This window comes from Pezoporus flaviventris, unplaced genomic scaffold, assembly GCF_033815535.1.
Source record: "Pezoporus flaviventris isolate CSIRO_AGI_PZ_B2104156 unplaced genomic scaffold, CSIRO_AGI_Pfla_v1 ptg000036l, whole genome shotgun sequence".
In the NCBI taxonomy this organism is placed as follows: domain Eukaryota; kingdom Metazoa; phylum Chordata; class Aves; order Psittaciformes; family Psittacidae; genus Pezoporus; species Pezoporus flaviventris.
This window is the reverse complement of record NW_026892584.1, coordinates 8,589,132-8,614,823: the sequence shown is the minus strand read 5'-3', so window position 1 is coordinate 8,614,823 and position 25,692 is coordinate 8,589,132. Positions and strand designations below refer to the sequence as shown.

Here is a 25,692-nt window from a genome sequence, read left to right as displayed (position 1 = left end):
AGCATATTTTGAGTTTGAACAGGCCTTCCTTTGAGTACAGCTGCTGGATCCTACTATACCTTTTTCCCTAAGAGTTAAAAGCCTACTGTAACTTTATTCATTTAAGTGTTTCTGGATTTGTTCAAGTTGCGTTGTCCTTGAAACTTTCATTACAAAGAGTATTCCAAAATGCTTATCAATTTGATGGTTACTCAATGAAACATTAAACAGTAGACTTGAACCACGGATGTCAGAATTAGGCATGATGTTGCAGAAGTGATCACACCATTGCAAAATAGCTTCAAGATTTATGCTATTTTCTATTTACATGTGCTTCTCACTTCTAGGTCTTACTGGAAGCCTAAATTATCTAATTGTCAACCAAGGTTGCAGAAAGACAACCAAGTCTTTCCTGGACAGTTCTTTCTATGTATTGCTTATGTCTGTGCTGTGTGGTTTGTGTCCACTGGTTCTAGATAGGACTTTATTTGTTCCACTTCCTGTTTTGTATGGTGATGATTCCAACAGCTTGAGCACTTAGGATTTCCTGTATTCCAAAGATGGCCTGCAGCTGCTTTCATTCTCCACTAAAACTTGGATTTCTTTTCCTAAATTATGCTTATTTCAGCCTTCTGTCTAAATGTTGTGTTTCGGTCTCCTATCCAAATACCACATTTAACAGTATTTGATTGTAAAGATAGCTTTTGTTTTGAATTGTGAATTTATCTTGTCTTCATGCTGCATGGTGTTCTTGCAGTTGGTAGTTTTGGGGGAAAACTGTATTTTCTCTTAATGCAGAGTGCTACAATAGAATGTGTTGTGCCAGCGTTTACTGGATGTCCTGCATAGGCTGGCTGTTGAGATCCTAGTGGTCTAATCCATTTGCAGTTTACATGAATAAAATCCAGACCTAGTAAAAAATAGTAGCCAAATACTCCAGTTACAGTTGAGAACAGCAGCAGTAGCAGTCAGGAGCTAAAACATGCAGCTAACTAAAATATAGGTAGAATAAAAGGTCATGTATGTGCTTTAGAAGAATCCATAGTCAAGTTAAAATCATTTCAGGTTAAGTGTGTTTGGAGTGGCTTAAAATACCTTTATTTCTGGAATAGACAGAAGGCTGTGGCATCTGTATTAAACTAGAGACTTATTAAAATGAACAAGCTGTTCAGTTATGCTTTAGTGGTATGATTTAGTAATTTTTATTGGTATCATAGGCTCCCAGTTAATCGCTATGTACATGTAAAGAACTGCTCTTAGAAAATCATAAACCCTAAAACATCTTTCAAAATATACTTAAGGCTTGGCCTTCAGTCAGTCTTTGAGACTGCATTTTGATTTTTAAAGACTGATAGAAATTTTCTGTACGTAACATTCATTGTTTAGCTAATTTATGAAGTATTCTTGGTTGTGCCTTACTACAGTTTGAAACAGTATTAATATTGGGAATAAACTGGGAAATATAAACATCATCTGATAGGCACTTGCAGAATCTGGTATTATGGAAAGCCCAGGCAAGTGGTGATGTCTATAATATTCATCTGCTTGTGCCTTTTTTCTGAGAAGGTAAGAATGTGTGTCTGTGTTCACTTTATTCCTCAGAGGCAAGAGTATTCCTTTTCTCCCTTAAGAAATAGGGAGCACTTAATTTAACTAGGTCAGCATTGAACTTTTTCCTTTGCCTTCTCTGCCTAAAAGCTGTAAACAGTGCTTTAAAGAACTTAAAGTAACAGAAGACATCTGGTGAAAAGAAATTACTTTGACACTTGATAATCATAATGCCTTTTATGCTCCAAACTGTACTGGCTAGTACAGTTTGATTTCCTGTTTTCTTTTCTGAACATCAGTAGTTGCCAAAAGATAAATTCTTATCTGTGCTGTAAAACACATACTCAGTTTGAACTGTCCTCCTATACCACACTAATACTTGGGAAATGTTTCATCATAGTGACCATTGATCTTTTCCGGATAGTATTTTAATAACTAGTACTTTTTTGAAGTACACATATTATGACACTAATACCTGTACATGCTTTTTTTTTCTCAGATTGTTAACTTGTGGGACAAAGCTCTTGCAACTCTGGACCTCACATCCACATCACACGTCAGGGATGGCCAGTAAGAAAGGAAATATGGAAAGGATAGTACTGCAGGTTATATATAATTCTGACTTCATCTGGCGATGTTTTGTTTGAATATTGTGAATTCTAACTCCTATGTAAGCGGAAATAGATCAGTTAAAGTTTTGGGGAGAGTATAAATATTGCTAAGCCAGTATAGAATAGCGATAACTAAGCATTAAGGTCAAAGAATGGAAAGCTGCTTTAAGTCAGTTATTGAATCACTATCTTGAAATAAGAGAAACTGGCGATCCCTTGCTAGCATGTGCGATCAGTATTGGGAGAGAACTTCACTGAAAAGCAATCTATAGAAATGTATGCTGACATGGGAGTTGTCTAGATCCAAACAGTAGAAATTCCAGTTTCTTTACAGAACATAAGCACCTCTTACTTTAAATTCAGAGTCCAGATTTCTCTGCAGAGAAGGCATCTTGTTAGGCATGGTTTAGCAGCCCTCAAGCATGGTTGGAGTTGGTGGTTGGGTTGAAACCACTGATGCGGATTTTAATAGTTCTGTGATTAGTCTTCACTCTAAGCATCCTCACCTCATTTCTGAGGAGTACTCCAGCTTACTGGATTGTGCAGAAACCCAGTTGAGATATGTTTAAGGACCATAGTTATGTCCAAGAATTAAGATAGAAAAAAATATTCAAGAAGCAGTGTCTGAAAACTGTTACACATGTAGAACGCAAGAGTTCAGATGTCTGAACATCCAAGGTTGCTGGAAGGGTGAGCTTTCTGTACTGTTCTTAGGGACTTGCATTATATCTTGTTTTGTTTTGTTGGGTTTGGTTTTTTTTTCTTAGATTGACTTCCCATCCCATGCTTTTGATATTGAATATAAAATTCCTCAAGCTGCAAAGACTACTGTGCATCATTCCATAGAAACATTAGAAAAACCATTGAGACAACATCTCCTTGCCATTCTCTCCAAGGGTAACACTATTGGGTATGTTACTCTCTTTCTGCCTATGGTGTCTCTGTATGTGACAATTTAATACAAGTCTGTTATATTTTGAAGACCTTAGAGACTTAAACAAGAGATTGAATTAAACTTGGGGAAATAATGGTGCTGACTTAATGAATTGACTTGTGCCTTCTGTGGCTGGTGTCATAATATTCTCTGTTACAAGATTGCTACCCTTCTAGCTGCCTGTTCCTGCTTGGCATTTTTTCAGTTACAAGGAGCAGGGGCATGAACATTTTAGTTTATTTCACGTTATACTAAAACATATTCTTGTCCTGCCCAAATTATAACTTTGAACAACTGTTTCCTTAATGTTTGAGGCTTTATTTTGCTGTTTGTTTCAGCTTCTGTGGAGGAAATGGCCATTTTAGTTTCATTCTATTTTGTGTGTTAAAATTTATATAATTAGAAGTAGCGTTGGGGTTATTCAGGTGATGGTCTGTAATGTGCATTATAAAGGGAACTGCTTTTTTTCTGCAGACTATCAAAAGAAGATAAAGAGTTTCTGTGGGAGAAGAGACATTATTGTCATAGTCATACAAATAGCCTACCAAAAATCCTGGTTAGTGCCCCTCAATGGGACTGGGCAAGCCTTCCAGAAATATATTCACTACTTCAGCAGTGGCCTCCTTTATCACCTTTAGCTGCACTGGAACTCCTTGATTCAAAGTAAGAAAAGCAATGTAAATGAATTGTGCATGTGTGTTGTATATTAAATTACTCTACTTCAGAAGATTCTGAATGGTGTTCGTGTGGACATACTCCTACATTTCTTGTAGCAAAAGCTAAATTTTCTTAAAATATTTCAGAAACATGTGCCTACTTCATATATGTAGGCTTAGCCAAGTCATGTAGTGAAAGAATAGCAGTAGTGGTTAGGATTCTGAAATCTAATTTGTGACAGGACAGCAAGCTATACAGCCAACCTGTCAAGAGTGAAGTTTGAGATATTGGTATTCTTGTACTAAACACGTGCATGTGTTTGCATCTTAGGTAATGAAGGGCGTCAAACTTGCAGGTCCTTTACTGAGCTGTTAAAGACATTATATTGAATGTTTTGTATCTAGCTGATCTCAAAAAAAAAAATCTACATGAACAAAATAAACTTAATGTGGACTTGTGGCGGCTTTCCAGGTTTGCTGATCGGGAAGTACGAAATACAGCTGTGAATTGGATAGAGACGTTAAGTGATGATGAGTTAACAGATTTCCTGCCTCAGTTTGTACAGGTAAGACCTTTTGCCTACGCTAAAGTGAATTTTTTTGCTTTTGAAAACCGAAAGGAATTGCTGATCACTGGTAGCAAAAGTGCGATTGCATGCTTCTATGCTTAATGACCTTAATGCCTAGTAGGGAAAACAATTTTAATAAATAATCACTTTAACTACCATATGCATCTGGGGTGATTCTGTTTGTGCATTAGTCAAAATTTTACTCATCTAGAATTAATTCCACATCAGAGGTATTTCATTTTCTTTGTATTTAGGCATTGAAGTATGAAACCTATCTTGATAGTGCTCTTGTCAGATTTCTTTTGGCCCGAGCACTGGGAAGCATTCGAATAGCGCACTACCTATACTGGTAAGATATTTTTTGTTCCATTGTTCACCTAATGAGTTTAATATGAGGCTAATACTTCCAAGGGGGGGAATATTCTTCCTCAGTATCGTTGTTCATAACATTGAATGTGAGGAATGCAGAGTATACAAAATGTAGATCCTGGGGTGGTTGTGTTTTGGGTATTTTTGGTTGGTTGTTTTGTTTTGTTTTTAATAAAAAAAAACAAAGTGTGTCTGCAAGGCACAAACTTGCTTTGTATATCCTGTATATCAGTAACTTCAGATATACATACTACTGGTTGATTGAACTATTTTAATCTCTTAGTATTGCATTGTTTGCAGTATTTTCCTTAAGAGGTTTTTTTTGTTTTTTTTTCCCCAGGCTTCTTAAGGATACACTGTATGATACAAAGTTTGGTGTAAGGTATGAGCAAATTCTTGGAGCTTTTCTTTCAGTCTGTGGAAAAAGACTGAGGGAAGAGTTGGAGAAGCAGACCAGGCTAGTGCAGCTTTTTGGAATGGTAGCAGAAAGAGTAAAGCAAACAAGTGGATCTGCTCGGCAGGTGTGTATATATTTTTAATATTCTTAAGGAAAATTAGACTGAGTGTACCCTCAAAACAATCCACTCAGTTGCCTTTCTAGTCTAAGTTGAATAAAATGTTGTGTATAATATATTGATAGATCTATGAAACTATTGTTCTTTATGGTAACAAGTTAATGGCTTAATGAAGTTGATGGTTATTGTTAAATCTGTTGTCATTTGAAACATAAGATTGTGTGAGGTGATAGGGTAAGAAAGTAGGATGGTTTCTGTGTACAATAAACTGGGAGTGAATTTCAGCCTATTACTGCTGAAGAATGACCCTATTATGCAAAAGGATGGAGTATCTCTTTATATGCTAGTCATATCTACTTACAGTGGGATGTTATCATTTGGTTTGGTCAAAAACAAAACAAATAAACCAAAGCCATAAACTTGTGTGGTTGTACTGCTAGGCATATTTATTCTTAATAGCTGAAACAGCAGTTAGAATACCTAGCATGCCTTTGAAACTGGTAAGTTAAAACATTTGCTTCAGGATAACTTTGTCCAGAAGTAGGTGCTTCAGTTAAGAAAATGTCAGCTGCAATATTATGGGTTTTTGTCTGCAGGCTGCCCTGCAAAATGGCATGGAACGTGTGCAGTTATTTTTCTTGAAGAACAAATGCCGTTTGCCTCTCAATCCCAGTCTTGTGGCAAAAGAGTTAAATATTAAGGTACAGTTCATTCAGAGTTTCAAAAGCTGTTTGTAACTATTACATAGACAAAGCTTTTACAAATAGAAAAAACTCAGCTGACATGCTTGAAAGCTCTTTATGAGAGGAGGAGGAGAGAAATTAGCTGAGCAAAGATAAAAATTACACCTTTTTAAGACCAATGTATTAAAAATATGTATCTAAAAACATTTTATCTTTAGACCCTGTCTCAAGACCAACAATCCTGGTTATAGTAAAGCAGGGGACTGTTTAAAGTGTGTGACAAAGTCCTGTTTGCTGTAGTAATCAAAAAAGAAAGTTGATCAAGGCTGTTTAACTCAGTAAGTAGGTAATTGTGAAAGAGGTGAAACTACCAGTTACTGGTTATCTTCAAGAGATGCACTGATTCCAGGGAGACGGACAGTAGCTTTCTTTTATTGTGAAGGTCTAGAAAATAATAATAATGTAGCAGAAGCAGTTAAATTGTTTTTCCAGAGCTCTGCATGGTTTGACAATATGTGCTCAACCGCAGTCTTGATTATCATCATGCATGACTGAGAGCCTAAAGGTCTCTGAGCACTGGAGTTAATCCTGTGTGGAAAGACAGTTTGTCTTGCTTTCTTTCTCTACTGTAGCTATTAAATCAGAAGTATGTATTTGAAAGCAGGTAAATGAGAAAATACTGCGAAACGTGCAAATACCCAGTTTTTATGTCTTCTATCTTAAAAAAGAAAAGCTGTTGAAAAATATTTATCCATCTTTTATTCACTCTTCCCTTCAAAATGTATAAAACATCACTGTGCTGCACTACTGGATTTTGTACAAGAATTCAACAAATAACAGCCAAAGGGCTCTTTATTCAAACAAAGCGCATACTCACCACAATCAGTGTTAAAAGTCCGAATAGACTCATTGTGTGTCAAACCTGCTTGTTGTAAAAAATGTCTTGTTTTCTGGGCTAGCAGGAATAGTCTTTCTGAGTATTAACACTGTATCTACTTGTAGGCATGTTCTTTCTTCAGCTCCAATGCAGTACCACTGAAAGTTGCATTAATAAATGCAGACCCTCTGGGAGAAGAAATCAATGTGATGTTTAAGGTAGGTCTTAAGTGTGTACTGGAGAAGAAAAGTTGAATGATAAGCAGTATTTCATTGGTATCAGTTAACTTAGGCATAGCTTAGTTATTTTGTGAGGCTGCTCCTCTATCTAGAAACCAACACCTGAACAGATAAAATACAAAAGCAAGTCCACCACATGTGAAAGCTTAAATGTAACTTATTCCTTTTTCAGTGCATAGCTATGAGGAATTAAGTAGCATAATGCATCATATGTGTTCCTAGAAATGTAAAACAAAATCTTAAGTTTTGTTTTGCTGAAAACATGTCTCTAACTTTTATTTTTCCATTTAAGGTTGGAGAAGATCTGAGACAAGACATGTTGGCTTTACAAATGATTAAGATTATGGATAAGATATGGCTGCAGGAAGGACTGGATCTTCGGATGGTTATCTTCAAGTGCCTCTCAACTGGAAAAGACCGAGGTGCAAAACCAGATGCTGCCTATAATCTGCTACCCCACTTCAATTTCTTGTCATGCTGATATGAAAAATTTCTGTGCAGAGGCATGCCCAAAAAACAGTGGAAGGACAAAGGCCTTCCATGCAAGGAACTTCAATACCTGAGAGTATAGCAAGATAAATTGTTCTGAATTTCCTGATGACTGAGTTGCATTTAAATGCGTCTCTTTTTGAATCCTGAGATGATTATGTATGCTGTTGTCCGTGAATAGTGGTGCAAACAAATAAACATGATGATAAAAGTGAAGGTTTCTCTTGATGCCCTTACTGCAGCACAAAATAATGGTGCCATAGCAATCCTGATTCTGAAAGTTTGTTATGATTAGTTATGGTGAAAGAAAGTATTTAAGTCAAAGCTGAAATTCTAAAGTCTTTGGAGTCTGCTGCAGTTAGGTCTGGAAGTATCATTCTTGTACTGAAACAGGCAAAAACAAGAAAAATTTAAAATGCTCCCCACCACACGCACACACTATTTTCCAGAATTAGTGTCATATACTGGTAAAAGTTCCTTGGCAATATGAGGCTGCCTTTTAGGCTTGAAGCTAGGTCGCAGGACTCTTGAGTATAAATACCACCCTGCACCTAGAACGTGCTTTTTGCTAGTTTTCAGTAATTCTCTGGAGCTACCACAAGGAGCCACATGATCTAACTAAAACATTTCTTCAGTCAGATACTAGACCAGAATGATGAAAATTCTTCAATACATGAAAAAGTTGGAAATAGAACTTGGCAAACCTAAGCAAAAACCTTCTATTTATGTAAGACTTGCTATTTAGAGAAACAGATGTCTTTTCTTCCTACTTGAGCAATTCCTTGATTGCATAGCATGTTGTTTTGTTTTTTTTTGTTGCTGCTAGTATTAGTATTCCTAAAGTACTTGAAGCATTAAAGTGAAAACCAGAGTTGTATGTGAATTACATATTTGCCTTCAAATGCTCTAGCCAAGATAGCAGTAAAATTCTGTTAATCAATTTTTTTTCTTTTATGACTTAGCTCTACAAATAGTTTTAGTAAATGGTATCTCTAAAATAAGGCCATGTGCAAAACACATGGCCATATTTCTGGAGCAGCAGTCTGGTCTGTTTCACTATTCAACAGGACTTAAAGTTACTACATTACTTAAGTGTCAGGGTAAAAGAAATGTCATCAAAATAATTTGAACAATTCCTTTCTACTACATAAACTAGTATTAGTCTTTAAGCAGTAACTGCAAAGTGTAAATTATATATGCATTCTAGCAACAGTAACTAATTATAATAAAGCCTATCTGGGATTGCTGCATGTGTTTCATGCTATGCTTTGCCATGTGGCTTGTAATAGTGCTTAGTACACTAATAGCACTAACTTTGTACCTAATTGGGTTTTGAAAAAAGGTAGTCTAAGATTATAAAATCCATTGTTGTCAAGAAAGTTTCTACTGAATAATGAAAATGCAATATAACTGAAGGAGATGGTTAAATACACTTTGTGATATTTTCTATATAGGCATGGTAGAGCTTGTTCCTGCTTCAGACACACTCAGGAAAATTCAAGTGGAATATGGAGTGACAGGTTCTTTTAAAGACAAGCCTCTGGCAGAATGGTTGCGAAAGTATAATCCTACAGAGGAGGAATATGAAAAGGTAAGTTTTTTCACTATTGTTCTTTTTGGAAGGCCTTTAAAAAGGGATAAATAACATATTATGAAAGAATTCTTTTTCCAGATCTTCCATTTAAGTTTTTGTTTTACATCTTTAGAAAACTTAATTTTTTCCTATTGGAAAGAGTAAACGAAAATCCCTTTTATAAAAAAAAAGTAGCCAGATGGATTCTCAGGATTCGCATCAGGAGTTTTTATTGCAAACAGAAAAAGTGTACTCCAAATTTAAGATGAGGAGGAATGGTGGCTCCCTTAACTGTGGTTTAGGAGCAGTGGCCCCTTCCCATAGGACCACATAGGATTCAAAACCCAAAAAGTTTTCATTTGGCTTACAGTGATGTTACAAGACACTGGAAAAATGTCTTGTACCCTTTTCTCTCTGCTAACATGCTTACTACTTTTTGTGATTTCTCTTCAATTCCTCTTTACTTTTTCATTTAATTAAAAACCAAAATTCCGATTTTTGCGGGAAAGTGTCATATCTGAAGTATTTTGCAATGCTATCTGAAAAACTGTTTTTGGAAAAAAGCAGATTTTATGGTCTATCTTGTCTGACTTGGAATTTACACTTGTCAAGATTGAATGTTGAATACATGGATGCTTCTTCCTGCTAATATTTAATATCAATTTTTTTTTTTTCCCTCTCTCCCAGGCTTCAGAAAACTTCATTTATTCTTGTGCAGGATGCTGTGTAGCTACTTATGTATTGGGAATTTGTGACCGCCACAATGATAACATAATGCTCCGAAACACAGGCCATATGTTTCACATAGACTTTGGAAAATTTTTGGGTCATGCACAGATGTTTGGTAGCTTTAAAAGGTATTTTCTGTAGCTAAGTGATGTAGAGCATGAAGTGATTTTTAGTATTTTTTTATAATTATTATAATTCTAAGCATTAACTTTTAAATTTCTGTTATCTGCTGGTCTCATTATGAAGCCAACATCTTGCAATTTAACCACAGAGTTTCTAGAATGCTTTCAAATTTACTTGTATAGAATTAATTTTAAAAGGCTCCATCTTAGTTCCATATTCTGATCTCCAGAACTATTCTAAATGAAAACACATCTAACAAAAATCTTGGTGTCATCCTTTCCCAGGAGTACTGGATGAAACACGAGTATAGTTTCACCTTTTTCAGCTATACTCCATGCAATTACGTGTTTTATGCTTGTTAGGTAAAGTTGAACCCAACAAAAATTTGAGTGCCAGGACCTTTATATCACCTGAGTATCTTGAGTGTGAAACAAATTAGAAGAGGCTCCGGCTTATAAAAACAGTAGTGAATGTCAACATTATAAAAAAAGTAAGCAGCAAGTTTGTTATTTACTAATCCTCTGTGTAGAGGAAGATAATCTACATCCAACATAGAGGAGTTGTGTGTTGGTTGGGTGATAGTAGAGTTACTCCATTTGTTCTAGTGTGTTATGGCTTCCATAAATGAGATGTGGAAAACATAGTATGGTAACGTGTCCTCCAAGTGTTGCTCCATGAGATCTGCTGTAGGCCCAGTACCATATGAATGTGCTGGGAATCTGAGATGGCACTATGGACCTGAAAACCCAAAAATGTAAAATGGCATTAATTGATTATTTAATATTATCTTGTGGGGGGAATGGAGTGCAGGAGGAAGTACATGACAGGGTGAATAGATCTTACAATTAACTTCTGAATTCTGTGCTTTTTGAGCAGGGATCGAGCTCCTTTTGTGCTAACATCGGATATGGCTTATGTTATTAATGGTGGTGAAAAACCCACTATTCGCTTTCAGTTATTTGTGGATCTCTGTTGTCAAGCTTACAACTTGATAAGAAAACATGCAAGCCTCTTCCTTAACCTCCTTTCACTGGTAATCATTTTCAAATTCAGTTGGAACTTGATAGATCTGTCATGTTGGATGCATTAAATGCTGTGCTTTTTATGCTGCAGAAACTCTTTAATGCATGCTTTTAAAAAACAGGAACATCAGATGTATAGTTTAGGAAGGCTATATTTGGGATTTTCTTTGAGCTTTTTTACTATCTACCTGTTTCCTGAAAATTTAAAGCGAAGATAATACCATAATTACACTGTGGTGGTTTTAACTGCTTTTTATTCAGCAGAAATGGTGAATAACTGCTGATCATAAGTGACTGTAGGCTCTCACTGTTAGCATTTACCAATTTAGTGCAGCTTAAACTGAATTGGAATGTTTTAAGTTTGAATCATTTCAGTGTAAAATCATGCTGGTTTTACAGCATTGAATCTGTAACTTTTAATTTCTTGCAGATGCTTTCTTCTGGGTTACCAGAACTAAGTGGGGTTCAGGACTTAAAGTATGTCCAGGATGCTCTCCAGCCCCAGACAACAGATGCAGAAGCTACCATTTTCTTTACGAGGTACTGGATAAGTAAAAACTAAACTATCTCCCAGCATCATCCTCTTAATGGGAGCTTTTGGCTATGGAAAAAATGTCCAAAGGATGTTCACAAACATATCTGTAGGCGTTAAATAGTTACACTGTACAATCATAACATATCAGTTAATCAGTGAACTGCATAAGATCAGTTTCATGCAAGATTAATGCTTGTGCTAAAATACATTGCCTTTAAGAGTAACCTTGTGCAATAAAATTGTTTGAAATACTGAGAGTAGATAATTCTGTCTGGCTGTTTGAGACTTGCATTTCCAATACATGCAAAATTGCTTAATAGTGTGTATGATGAGAACCTTGTATTGTAAAGAAGTTCTTTTTCAAGAAGTGCTTTTGCACACTAGGGAGGAAGGGATGATGCTCTAGTGTAGCAAGTGGGTGTGTATATATAGTGTAACAGAGTTGTTGCTATGTGTTACTGTACTTAATTTTCAATATATGGGGGAAACTGCAGTAGAACAATTTGGGTTGGAAGGGATCATCTAGTTCAACCCTCCTGCAATGAGAAGAGACATGTTGAATCAAAACAGGTTGCTCTATCCAGCCTGACCTTGAATTGATTATAGGGATGGGGCATCTACAGTCTCTGTGGGGAACCTATTGCAGTGTTTCTCCACCCTCATCATAAAAAAAAAAAAAAAATTCTTTGTTTATATCCAGTCTGAATCTACTCTCTTTCAGTTCAAAACCATTATCCCTTGTTCTATTGCAACTGCCCCTGCTGTCCCCATCTTATTGTACTTTTAAGTACTGGAAAGCCATGATAAGGTCTCTTCTTCAGGCTGAACAACCCCATTTCTTTCAGCCTTTCCTCATAGGAGAGGTCTTCCAGCCTTTGATCATTTTTGTGTCCTTCCTTGGGACCCAGTCCAACAGGTCCAGTCTTCCTTACACTGAGGACTTCAGAGCTGGATGCAGTGCTCCAGGCTTTTTACCAACTCTGGAAACCCTTAACTTCTTGGATACTGAATCTTCTATTAAATGTTGATATGATGCTATTTATGCAGCCCACTGATCACAATTAATTTAAAAACTCTGTCAATAAGAGACTGATTTTTATTTTTCTTAAGTCTTATTCATTGATAGAACTACTTTTGTGTATTTTGACATTATTTTTTCCTTTCTAGGTTGATTGAATCCAGTCTGGGAAGTGTTGCCACAAAGTTTAATTTCTTCATTCACAATTTGGCTCAGCTGCGTTTCTCAGGTCTACCTTCTAATGATGAACCCATTCTCTCATTTTCTGCTAAAACATACTCTCTTAAACAAGATGGCCGAATCAAACAGGTGTCTGTGTTTACATATCAGAAGAGATACAACCCAGATAAACACTATGTAAGTATGTGGAATCTATTTCCACCCAGTGAAGATACTGTGCATTTTCTTCCAAGAAGATACATTCTCCTTCTTGCCGTAACTTCAGTATTTAATCACAGAGAATTAGTACAGGGGAAATTTGCCTTGTTTAGCCTTAATTAGCTAGCTTTGAGGTAGACATCTAGGTTCCCTTTCTTGACAGAGGCTTAGTAAATACAGCTACAGAAACATTCATTTAGGCACTAATGTCAGATTCAGGATGAGCTGGAGAGTTCCCTCAAGTCTGACTGTATTGACTATAATGGAGCCTAGAAACCTACACCAGTGTTGACACACAATACTGTGGATTACTTGAAAGTAAAAACATAATCAAAATCCAGATCTTACTGGGAACGGGCTGGCTTGCTTGCTCCCTCCCTGCAGGAGAACAGAGTTTGCATTGGCTCTCACTGGGATTGAGTTACCTTTCTTCATAGCAGCCCACACAATGCTGTGGTTTGTATGTTTAACTAAAACTATGTTGGTAACACATGGTTGGTTTGGCTGTTACTGAACAGTGCTTCTGCAATGTCAAGGGTTTCTCTTTTACTTCCACTTTGCCCCTCCCTCCCCTGCAGTGAGTAGGTTGTCGGTGGACAAGGAGTTAGGAAGGTGCACAGGTGCAGTGAGAAGGTTGTGGGTGGACAAGGAGTTAGGAGGGTGCACAGGAGGGACAGCTGACCCAAACTGGCCAAAGAGATACTGCATAGCATGGAGTCATGCTCAGCAATAAAACTGGGGGTAGAGGAAGAAAGCAAGGAATGGGATGGTGTTGTCTTCCAAGGTGGCTGTTGACTGGCTGGACATGGATCTGTTTGTGGGAGGTGGTGAGAGGTTGTCTTTGCATCACCTCCCTCCCAAGGGCTGTCTTTATTTCAACCCATGGGTCATCTTGCTTTCGCTCTTATTCTCTCCCCTGCCCCACTGGTGAGGTGGTGGGAGTGAGCAAGCAGCAGCGCGGGTGCTTAGCTGCTGGCCAAGGTAAAGCAGCTGCAGGAGGGCTAGTGTACAGACTGGTATTTTTATCATCCAGTAATATTCTTCAAAATTAAGACACTTCTTGGAAAGGATCTTGAAGGAAGTGGAAAGAACAGAAGTAGTGTTGGCTGACTTTAAAAAATGGGGATTTGAGTCATCTTTATGGGCTATGTAGCTACCTTCTGTAAAATGTCTCCTTCCTGAATAGGAGTCATTGAGTCAAACACTCCCTAGTTTTGTTCTGACCTTCCATTAAAGTTGTATTTGCTCCTTCTAAGTAAAAGCATAATCTCCTATATTAATGCACCTACACCCTACTCAGTGTTAGTAGAGGCAGTAAGCAGTACAGTTTGCCCTCAGGATTTTGATAGACCTGGGTTACACTTCTGAGACTCGTATTAATATTTGTATTCCTATGCAGGTGTGCTGCCATCTTCCGGTTTTGGTTGTTTAGTGATATTTTTTTAATTATTTTTTTACTTCTGCTGTTTGACCTAGAATAGTCAGCATAAGTTACATTTTCCTCAACTTGTTTAAAAAGTGACCTATATTGATATATGCCAATATGTATCTCTTTCCAAGCTGTATTGCTGTAAATGTCGTAATCTGGAAAGACACCAGCAAGGAAAGGTAGAGTAACACTAGAAGGGAAAAAGAGCTTTGTTCTGAATCACTGTATTATAAATGTATTTGAGTACTCCTGATCTAAGCCAAAACAACCTCTTCCAGAAAACCATTAAGATGATGTAGTCTCCTTCTGTCTAGATTTTCAAACCTCTTCCAGTTGCACTTTTTTTTCAAATGAGTCCACTGAATTGAATTTTCTGTGCAGTTCCTCAGCCTTCATTTCCCTTTCATAATAATGTGAATAACTTCATCCTGGGACCCCCAGTATTTTTTTAAATACCTTTTGTATAATGCAGTACCCTTGCATCTGCCCATCAAACTGTCACTTCAGAAGTGTAATCCTTTAGAATCTTGAGAGAATAAGATTGGAAAAAAAAATTAGGCATTGGTTTCCTCCCAGATTCACACCTGAAAAATTTTGTGGTAGTTCTGGCCCCACAGATACATGTCTAAATGTAATCCTACGCTGGTGTGTTGAAACTTTGTTCACCTGCTAGATGGTATGAACTTACAGTGAGGCTTAAAAGGGAGAATGTGGACAGCCTTAACTACCTTTATCCCCCTGTCAGATGTGGATCTAACTTACAGGAAGATATGTGATGTTACTGTGCATTACAGTAGGGCTATTTAAACTCTGCTAGAAAATGCAAATGCTGTTACTGGAATATGTGTGCGTGAGAAGGATTACCATAGTAGAAACAATTAATTGCTAAGAAAATTATATTAAGTCAGTTGTATAATATTGTTACTACTTTCATCTTTTGGGATTTTTTTGTGTTTTGGACAGATCTATGTAGTGAGAGTTCTGAGAGAAGGGCAAGTTGAGCCAACGTTTGTCTTCCGAACATTTGATGAGTTCCAGGAGCTTCACAACAAACTTGGCATTCTCTTTCCTCTTTGGAAGTTACCAGGGTATGTTCCTAACTCACTCATCACTGATGTAACAAAAGTGTTCCCAGCTGGGTGGATGAAGAAATAGCTTGAAATGAAGACAACACTGCAGAAGGGCAAATTAGGCCTCAAAGTGGTGATAAGGGAGAAAGCTGTTGTCTGAGTTTTAAGGGAGGAGAGCCAGAGGAGCAACTCTGTATTTAGACTGTCCTACCACTTGCAACAGTGACCTGTAAATGTTTTTTTGCGTTTCTATAGTGTCATCACCTAGTTACCTAGTAGCATGCTGTGTTTCTACTCATGATTGACTTAACAAGAACGTCAGCACTTCAGGATGGAAATGACAATGAAATCTAACTGTACTTCAGATAAATTAACTGAGAAGTCTGTCTTATTCTTTGTTGTAGCTTTCCTAATAAGATGGTTCTGGGAAGAACACATATAAAAGATGTAGCAGCTAAAAGAAAAGTGGAGCTCAACAGCTACATACAAAGTCTGATGAACAGCTCTTCAGAGGTGGCAGAAGTGAGTTCAAATAACTTAAGCAAATCTAATGCAAGTTTTCAGAATTTGATACTTGTTAACACTTCAATTAATATGTAATGTTTCTTCTTAATCCAAATTTAGTGTGATCTTGTTTATACTTTTTTCCATCCATTACTTCGTGATGACAAAGTGGAAGGAATAGATGGAATAGCCAGACCTACAGGTAGGTAATGGTTTTGGATGGTGTTTATAAATGGAATTATTATAGTATAACACCTTCACAATGGTTTTTTTCTTTTTTTTTCTTGTTAACTGTAGTTTTCCCTCATTGAAAACTTTGCATCCCTGTCTTTCCAGATCTGCCTGCATACAGTTATTCAAGTTTTGATTCTAACTTCCAAGTTGGCTCTTACAAGAGAATGCAGAAATCTTTAAAATGTATGGCCTTGCCCTCTTAATAGGGAACTAGAAATAAAATCAGAAACTGATCTTGGTCTAAGGCTTTTCTTTTTCCCCACATATAGTCAGTGTAGTACTGATGAAAATGTGCAGATTTTACAGAGAAAATAATTGTATATTTTCTTTCAGATGCAAGTCCATCAAGTCCTACCTCAGGCAAAGTGGGAGGAGAAGTGAAGCTATCCATATCATATAGAAATAGCACTCTATTTATCATGGTGATGCACATTAAAGACCTGGTAAGTACAGATGCTGAGCTTACTGCTGACAACTGTGAAGCCTGGATATGAAAATAAATATTCAGGTAGATATACACTAAGGTTTTTTAATTTGTCTTTGGTTTGGATTGCAGGTTACAGAAGATGGCACAGATCCAAATCCCTATGTGAAGACGTACTTACTTCCTGATACACACAAAACATCCAAACGCAAAACCAAAATCTCCCGGAAGACAAGAAATCCAACTTTCAATGAAATGGCAAGTTAAAATTTATGTAGTAACTACCTATGGTTTGTTATTGTCTCCTATTCCAAGCAGTAATCAAAATACTGTCAAAAATATCTGCAAGGATACATAAATGGAAAAGGATCTTTTTTGAAAAATTTTGTGCCCCATTTGAAAAAAAACAACGAAAAGACCCCCAAAGCCCCAAAGCAACTGAGTAGGTAAATGTACTGTTACTCTGAGGAGTGATGGGAAGAAGGAAAGAAGTCTGAAAACTAAAGATTTCCCTGCCCTGGGCTCACTGATCCATAGGATGGAAAAGAATGAATTTGGAAGTCTTGGCATGTAAACAGTACTTCCATCTCTAAAAACACTGGTCCTTATAAACACATAACATTGGGAGCACAAAGAAAAATGTAGGTGTACTTCAGCCCATCCTCTGAGAAGCAGACACACTAACGTCATAATGTGTAGTTAAGACATCTGTCAGTGGCTAGGAAGTCAGAAGAAAGGGCAATCTGTGTGACTTCATTTGGATAACCAAAAATTTCTTGACTTCTTACCTTCTAGCTTGTGTACAATGGATATAGCATGGAGACTCTGAAACAGAGAGAACTGCAGCTAAGTGTGCTCAGTGCAGAATCGTTACGTGAGAACTTTTTCTTGGGTGGAATTACACTCTCACTAAAGGACTTCAACTTGAGCAAGGAGACTGTTAACTGGTATCGACTAACTGCTGTACCCTATCTGTGAATGCATATCTGCACCTGAGTAAGACCAGAACAACTGTATTCTCTTATGCTTTGTGCATCTTCCTACTTGAAGATAACTTGTACATCTTAAAACAAGAGACTCTGCATTTCAACAGTTATGTTGGACCAACGTTCATGTAGCCTAATTTGGAGGATATCTAGAAAACCTGGTTTATGCTTTTGCAGTGTTATCGAAGCATTGTTGTAAATGTTTAAGAGTTGCAGGTAAAGGAAGAGGTTTTTAAACCATCAGTGAAAGTGAGATGAGCATTTTGACCATGATTGTTGGTTAAATGGTAATTTCACCATTAGGCCTGTGGGTATAGTGCATTTTTGGTTTTCGTTTTTGTTACCTGTGTTGTCATCCATAGCGTGATGTTGGAGAATGTCAAAGAAATAACATTATTTTAGGATTACATTCCCACTAATAACTAGATGTCACAGAAGCAGCAATGGGTAAAAATTTGGCTTCACACACACCTATAGAAATGAAGGTTGAAGGGCTGAAAAAATTGCTTAGTATTGCATTTAATCCCAGGTTCATACTTCTCTAAGATTTATTGGAGTGTGTGCCAATAATGGAAGATGTAAATAATGGTGCCTTATAATTCAGATGCTTGTCTTTACCTCATTTCTGGTATTTAAATATGTACACATTAACTTTGAGCTCCTTCAAAAGGGGAAACATTCTCATATTTGATACCTTGCAGGTCCTGCTGGAAGTCTTTTCCTAAGATGTGATACTTAGAAATAAGATCACTTATACTGATCTTCATAGTTAGTGCAGAATTCTACCCTCTCTTCTACCCATGATCTCCAAAAATTGGATGAAGGCTGGCTGAATGTGGTGCTGTAGGAAATGTGCCCAGCTGCTCAGTGTTCTGGAATGTCTGAAATTCTAGAACATTTAATTAGCGCCGTGATTAAATGTGGAACAGATTCAGACACTAAGTCCAAAGCATATTTTGCACCTGTACTTCCAGGTAAAGATGGCCTCTAGTAAAAAAAAAAGCACAACTACTAGATGAATTGCAGGCCAGAAATGAGTTGCATTAATGAAGTGGAACTTGGTCACTTTTTAACATTTCACAGCAATACTGTTACTCCTCCCCGTAAGAATTAATTCCTCTAAAAATACTTGATACCATAGGACATTAGGTTTGAAATATATTGTGAGAGTGGAGTACAAATGTCACTTACTGTATCTTGTTAATTATACCACTGGTTACTTTATTAGGTGTTTCTCCACTTACAGGTGTAGCCTTTTTATTCACCTTACTCAATATTTAGGATGATCATATTCTGTCTAAACCAAGCTATAATGATACACACTTTAGTACTAAATCTTGAAGCAAGACAAGACTATCGCCACTGACTATGACTAAGGGGATTTTTAAAGTAAAATATGCAACTATGAACAGAGAGATAATATGCGGAAAGCCTTCTGTATACCCAACACTAAAAATCTGTTTCATAATCTGGTTTTCCATTCCCTGCTACTGACCAGTCTGTCTTCAGTACAGAAGAGAGAAGTAAACTTGAATCTCCTGGTGCCTAAAATATTCATGGTCCAATTTTGTAGGAATTATTACAATGAAAATGCTAACAATATCTTGAATGTTAGAAACTGGGTTGATACTAATGGACGCTAACAAAACCCAGTTTTATTGGGCATCTTCTGCATATTTTTCATTTAGTATATAGCCTGTAAATAATAACCTATATAACTAACTAGATATATTTCCTGCTCACTTGATGCTTTTGAGACTTACTCCATTCCATCATTAGAATCACAAGTCACTTAAAACACAGGAAAGTATACTACTGTTTTTGTGAAACGTTCCATTGTGAAATAAAATGAAAGCAATACGTACTGCCTTTTTTGCAGTTTCCTATTAAAGCACAGTGTCTTACAGCACAAAATACAGATAAACTAAAATCATTTAAAAAATGATTTTCAGTTTTAACAGTTGTCTGGACCGAAAAAAATATATACTACTGTATTACTATTAGTCCATGTCCTGACTTCTGATTTAATCTTCTTCATAGCTTAACGCATCTTGTGCCTTTCCCTCTTTTCAAAATAGTCACTGGCTGAAGCTTTTTATGGTCATGGATTTTGCCTTGGCCTCTCCTCACATGCAGAGGAACAGCACCAAGCTTGCACCTCTTTGCACTATTCTCAATTAAGAAAAAAGTGATTGTTGCAATAAGACTTTAACATGCTACATAAATGAAAAACTTGGAAGAGGAAAATATTCAATTGGGGTTCAATTTACGCTAAGTAGCTTGAAAATGTAGTTTTAAAGCTTTTTCGTATCTTGTTTAATGAAAAAATCTTATGCCATGTATGACCTCCAGCCAGAAGTGTAATTGTCAATATGATTGTTTTGGTATTTTAGAGCAACAGCTTGTGCTAAGACCTCTTCCTTTTCTCTATTAACCTAGAACTTTGCACTGAAACTTTATTACTGCCTTTTTATGACCTAGTTACCTGTCTCTGGAAGCATGTGCGATCTTTGATAAAAGTTTATTTTTACAACTCTGGCTGTGTAGAAACCCCCATCGCCTGCCTTAACGCGAGGGCTCTGTCAGGGCTCGCCGCCGCCTTCCTCTACCTTGTGCTCATTACTCGGACACTGTGACTGAGGTAGTGCTACAGCTATGGGAAGCAGTGTCACCAAATCCTTTGTCTCCCTTTTGTCTATGTATCTGTAAGAACCAAATACTTTAAACGAGCTCGTTAATAAAGATGTACAGTATTGCCCTCCGTCGTGCCCGTACTGAGCGGATTAAATGTGACTCCGTATCTGTCCTGTAAGTACATTAAACGCTGTTCTCAGTTAAAAACAATTCTGCTGCTCTTCACTGCCCGCCAGAACTGCCCCGTCCGCCTCGCCAACCGCGCGCGGTGTGAGCCGGGAGTTCGGCTGCTGTCGTGGGCAAAGCAGTCCCAGCACCGCTGATTGGCTGCCGGGCTGGGCGGGGCCAGGCTCAGCCACGCCTTTTCCCGCGGAAGTTGGTCCGAAGGTGCTGCAGTAGCCGTTTGCTCCCTCTTTTCTGCCTCCGCCATCATGGGTCGCATGCACGCTCCCGGGTAAGCGGCTGCTGCAGGCTTTCGGGCTGTGCTAGGGGGCACGTTGGGGCTATTGCGGGTGCTAAAGGCGGTCTTGGGAGTGTGTATATGTGGAAGCAGGAAGGCTGCTGTGGGAGCAGTGTGGCGTTAGTGGGGGTGGGTGGGGAGGCCGGCGGCTGTGCAAATATGGCGGCAGGCAAGGGAAAGGATCGGGCTAGTGCTGAGGTGCGGCTTCCCTTGGCCGGCCCCAGGCAGGGACATGCTTGTGGTGCCTGGGCTCTTAATTCCTGATGCTGCCCCGGCGTGGCTCGTACTGTGAGTGACACCGTTTATAAGCGAGGAGGGAGGCTGCAGTCCTCGGCTGTGCGGGCTGGGTACGGCCTTGCAGGAGATGCTTGCTCTATGCTGCCTTGCGGTGGGGTCGGATGGCGGTGTAGCTTGGCCGGCTCTGCTTAGCCTGTGATCTGCTTCTTCCCCACAGAAAGGGCTTGTCCCAGTCAGCCTTGCCCTACAGGCGGAGCGTGCCGACGGTAAGTAACTACCCGGCCCGTGTGCGCTTCGGCGGGCCCGGCCGGCTCCCCTGTGTCGTTCGGTGCACGGTCCGGTCCCCGTAGCGCGGCCCAGCGGTGCCCAGGAAACGGGATAAAAAAAAAGACCGCTGTACTATTTGGTGTCACTATCTCTAAATTACGGCCTGAAAAAATGCTCCATTAGCCTACGGTCTTTAGGATATTGAGAAAAAACGTATCGTTCTCTGGACAGGTGATCTGTTGGGGGAAAAAAAAAAATAAATTTGTACTTCCCATCATTTAAATGCTACTTCAATTCTTTCTAGTCTGTATGTGGGTAGTTCATAGAGATTAAACTGTTCACACGTGAGTTTGGCATTTACCGTTATGGAATAAAGTGACTTTTTTTCTAAGCTATTTCTGACAGTAATTTGCTGGGCAGAGCACTAGCTTAATTTCAGCTTTCCCTTAGTGCATCCAGAGTACTTCTCCTTCAAATGTTTACCTGTCAGCTGAATAAGCAGCTGCTTAGTAATCTATCTTGTTTTGCAAGACTGGGAGTATCTGTTTGTTGACAGATCAATTTGTGGTGTATATGAAAAAGCGTGTACTGAAAAACATGACATTAAAGCACAAAGTAAGAAAATAAAGAGATTAAATTTAAAGCATGATAACATTAAGCTGCTTAAAGTACCCATGATGGTTAAAAACTTCAGTAATGATTAGGATGCTTTAGGGCTGGGGGGGGGGGGGGGGGGTGTGCTTAGTTTTATTTGTATTCTGTTTTGAATTGTAATCTTTGGAGCACTTCCAAATAGATCTTTTTGCTGTGCTTTTCTGTTTCATACTTAGACTGCATTATAAAGGGGAAAAAAGAGCTCTTCGTAGGTCATTGAAAGAGCAAGGATTACTTTGTTGGTGTTGCCATTAATAATCATGGAAGCAACAGCTCTGTCAGCACAGTTAAATGCAGAAATAACAGGAAGTGCAGAGTCTTGTCCAAGTAAATCCATTTGTTCCATTTATCAGTTAATTTGTGTACTTGAAATCTGACTTCCACTGTTTCTTTGGGGCTGTTCAGCCTGGAGAAGAGAAGGCTGCTTGGAGATCTCATAGCAGCCTTCCAGTATCTGAAAGGGGCCTATAGGGATGCTGGGGAGGGACTATTCGTTAGGGACTGTAGTGATAGGACAAGGGATAACTGGTTCAAACTTAAACAGAGGAAGTTTAGATTGGATATAAGGAAGAAGTTTTTTACTGTAAGGGTGCTGAGGCACTGGAATGGGTTGCTCAGGGAGGTTGTGAATGCTCCATCCCTGATGGTGTTCAGAGCCAGGTTACACAGAGCCTTGGATGACATGGTTTAGTGTGAGGTGTCCCTGCCCATGGCAGGGGATTGGAACTAGATGATCTTAAGGTCCTTTCCAACCCTATTCTGTGATTCTGTAGGTGCTGTACTAAGAGATGCAAAATGATTCTTCACTTTGTGTTTCTGTCAGGAGCCCAGTAAAAGAGTTCCTTCCTATTAGCGGTGATACTTTTGTCTTTCTAAATTTGTGTTTGTTCATCTCATGTGGCAGTTTAAATAAACTGATGGTAAAGCAGCTGGTTGGAGGCCATATGGGGTCTTTTAAACAGAGACTTTCTTCCTTTGACTCTGCCTTCCCCCACCATATCTCACTAGCACTTTAGGTTTCTAATATGTAAAAAAGTTTCTGTATTGTTAGAAATATAATTTCAGTTCTTGGGGTTTTTTTCAAGCATTACGAAGCATCTATTTCTACCATTTATCAAAAGCTTTCATCTAGCTAGCCCATGTCTCTGTATTAAGTAGTGTTTGTTAATTTATTTTTTTTTTTTCTCCTAATTTTCTTCAGTGGTTGAAACTTACTTCTGATGATGTAAAGGAACAGATCTACAAGCTGGCCAAAAAAGGTCTGACTCCCTCTCAGATCGGTAAGGTTTATGAATGGCGCACATGTTGCAGGGAAATTTAGTCTGCCCAGTTCCTTGGAGGAAAAAACTTGACATCCCATCTCAAATATTGGCAGCCCTATGTTTAGGATTTTACTGAGCCAGACACTATAGCTACATTATAGACAAGTGCCCACTAGAGCTCTGCTTAAGTGCATGTAAAATGCAACTTTATATGATCATGAGCTATGCAGTGTAATTACGTGCTGTGTGAATGATTTTTTTTTTCAATTGTAATCCTGAGAATATTAATGATCCCTATGCTAGAGTACATTTTTGTACAACAAATATGTCTGTGGTGTTTTTTGTTAACCATAGGGAAACGGTGATTGAATACCTAGCTTTAATGAGTCATGTTTAATGCATTCAGTATTGTAGCACTAAATATGTTGCCAGCCTGAATGTGATGGGTGGGTTAGTTGCCTTTTAAGTGCTATCTGATCGAGTTTCAGCTTCTGTAAATTTATTTTGCTTGCTCATTTTCTACAGTTTGTGCAGTTTGCACAAGAAAGGTTTTTAGACAAGGCTGTCTTTGGATATCTTGTAACTGTAAGGTTGGTTTCACAAGATTTGTTTGTGTAAGGTCTTTGTTCTGGTGTGAGATGTAAATGTTCGTTTCAGGTGTGATCTTGAGGGATTCCCATGGTGTTGCCCAGGTTCGCTTTGTTACTGGCAACAAAATTTTGAGAATCCTTAAATCGAAGGGACTGGCCCCAGACCTTCCAGAGGATCTTTACCACTTGATCAAGAAAGCTGTTGCTGTTCGCAAACATCTTGAGAGAAACAGAAAGGTGAGTGCTACTTTAACTTGGTTATTCTCTATATTTGTTTTCAAATAATACAGTAGTTTATTTACAGCTCGACAAAGCGAAGACTCTTAGTGTACCTCCTCTTAGCCACTCCCTTTGAGTAAACTTTGGGGAGGCATTTCAGTAGCGGAGAATGGTCTAAGTCTGTGTAAAGGATCTTAAAATAATTGGTTAAACCCATTCTGTTTTGGTCATGTTCTGATTATCCTGGATTCATCAGACCTTGGAAATAGGAATGTGGAGTTTATAGCAGTAGCTGTGGATCTTTTTACTTTTGTAAAGCTCATCTGAATTGTACATCACTGAGAAGTCAAAGTAGTGCTTGGTTGTAATATAACTTTCTTTTCAAGGATAAAGATGCCAAGTTCCGCCTCATTCTGATTGAAAGCAGAATCCATAGGTTGGCTCGCTACTACAAAACTAAGAGAGTGCTGCCACCCAATTGGAAGTAGTAAGTCTTCTCTTAAGTTACTATTTCACTGAAGTCTTGTTGGTTTTGTAAGTAATAAGCTGGGGCTGTTACTCAAAGGGTGAAAAGTACATTACGATCAAGCATACAGGTAAACCAGGCAGCAAAGAATAGGTATTTTAGAATCACAGAATAGTTAGGGTTGAAAAGGACCATCAAGTTCCACCCCCCCTGCCATGGGCAGGGACACCTCACACTAAACCATGTCACCCAAGGCTCTTTCCAGCCTGACACTGAACACCATCACGGATGGAGCATTCACAACTTCCTTGGCCAACCCATTCCAGTGCCTCACCACTCTTACAGTAAAAAACTTCCTACTTATATCCAATCTAAACTTCCTCTGTTTAAGTTTTAACCCATTACCCCTTGTCCTGTCACTACAGTCCCTAATGAAGAGTCCCTCCCCAGCATCCTTTTCATAAATATTAACTGATAAATTTTTAAACTTATTGCTGGGTAAAATGACCATCACAACTCCAAGGAAAAAGTAATTATCTCAACAAGTTTAAGTCACTACTACGTAGTTTTTATAACGCTTTGTACAAGCTGCAGTCTTTATCTCAGATACTTAAGATGGTTTGTGTTACTTTCAGAATTTATTGAGATATGACTTAGTAGATGTGGCAGAAATGAATGTAACTTGTAGGTTTTCCTCTAGGAAAATTAAGCCAGTGTAAGAGAATTACCATAAATGTTAGGGTTAGCTCAAGTGCAGCTAGGCAGGTTTTTTACGGTTTTTGTGCTGTTATCCTAGTATTTGTATTTCAAAAGAAAGAGCAAAATTTTTACAGCATAAAAAAATGTAAACAGATGGTGATTTGGCTGAGGACTGGTAGTTAAAGCTTTGAACTGAAGCACTGTTTTTGACAACTAGTTTGAAAAAGTGCCTCTACAGTTAATACTTTGCTCTTCTCTCTTTTTAGCGAATCATCGACAGCTTCTGCCCTGGTCGCGTAAGAGCTGGCTATGACCTACTGAAAGAATAAATTTTCATTAACCAAGTTTGTGTTGTCTCTGAGTGGTTGATGTCTTAGGAAGCTGCCTGTAAATGGGAAGTTGTCAGGGTGAATCCATATCATGTGGTCATGGTTTCCATATTGTTATCCTGCCTTGTTAAATCAGGTAGTGCTTGTTGCTGCTCTAGGCCAGCTGTACGGTTTGTGTCCATGCTTAAACTGTTGGGTTTGGGCTTTTTTATCTGATAGCCTCAAGTTAGTAAAGTAAACTAGTCATTCACAGCAAATGTATTTTATTCATGGGGGGCTGTGCCTCTATGTGTCCTGCAGAAACTGGGAAGGATAATGGTGACAGGAGGGAGAATTGGAAATTAATACAGAGGTTGGGTGCAGGTAGGGAAACAAGATTGG

General features: G+C 38.3%; 2 protein-coding genes across 4 annotated transcripts in view; both read left to right on the top strand.

Moving 5' to 3' along the window:
* Positions 1-19,497, top strand: part of PIK3C2A (phosphatidylinositol-4-phosphate 3-kinase catalytic subunit type 2 alpha) — a 52,861-nt gene extending 33,364 nt beyond the window's left edge. For all 3 annotated transcript variants that reach the window (XM_061464258.1, XM_061464259.1, XM_061464257.1), the window contains 20 exons: positions 2,027-2,132; positions 2,906-3,048; positions 3,547-3,735; positions 4,201-4,294; positions 4,552-4,646; positions 5,007-5,187; positions 5,778-5,882; positions 6,867-6,959; positions 7,273-7,402; positions 8,924-9,060; positions 9,730-9,899; positions 10,771-10,927; positions 11,347-11,456; positions 12,619-12,826; positions 15,240-15,364; positions 15,751-15,868; positions 15,971-16,052; positions 16,418-16,527; positions 16,641-16,766; positions 17,304-19,497. In XM_061464258.1, coding sequence (XP_061320242.1) covers positions 2,027-2,132; positions 2,906-3,048; positions 3,547-3,735; positions 4,201-4,294; positions 4,552-4,646; positions 5,007-5,187; positions 5,778-5,882; positions 6,867-6,959; positions 7,273-7,402; positions 8,924-9,060; positions 9,730-9,899; positions 10,771-10,927; positions 11,347-11,456; positions 12,619-12,826; positions 15,240-15,364; positions 15,751-15,868; positions 15,971-16,052; positions 16,418-16,527; positions 16,641-16,766; positions 17,304-17,486 — 2,662 coding nt within the window. In that variant the 3' untranslated portion in view covers positions 17,487-19,497. The remainder of the gene's footprint in view (positions 1-2,026; positions 2,133-2,905; positions 3,049-3,546; positions 3,736-4,200; positions 4,295-4,551; positions 4,647-5,006; positions 5,188-5,777; positions 5,883-6,866; positions 6,960-7,272; positions 7,403-8,923; positions 9,061-9,729; positions 9,900-10,770; positions 10,928-11,346; positions 11,457-12,618; positions 12,827-15,239; positions 15,365-15,750; positions 15,869-15,970; positions 16,053-16,417; positions 16,528-16,640; positions 16,767-17,303) is intronic.
* Positions 19,498-20,490: 993 nt separating this feature from the next.
* On the top strand, positions 20,491-25,326 carry RPS13 (ribosomal protein S13). The gene is made up of 6 exons (XM_061462996.1): positions 20,491-20,582; positions 21,043-21,091; positions 22,948-23,026; positions 23,666-23,835; positions 24,204-24,304; positions 25,249-25,326. Exons 1-6 carry the CDS (start codon positions 20,560-20,562, stop codon positions 25,280-25,282), a joined length of 456 nt encoding a protein of 151 aa, XP_061318980.1. The 5' UTR covers positions 20,491-20,559; the 3' UTR covers positions 25,283-25,326.
* Positions 25,327-25,692: the final 366 nt, after the last annotated feature.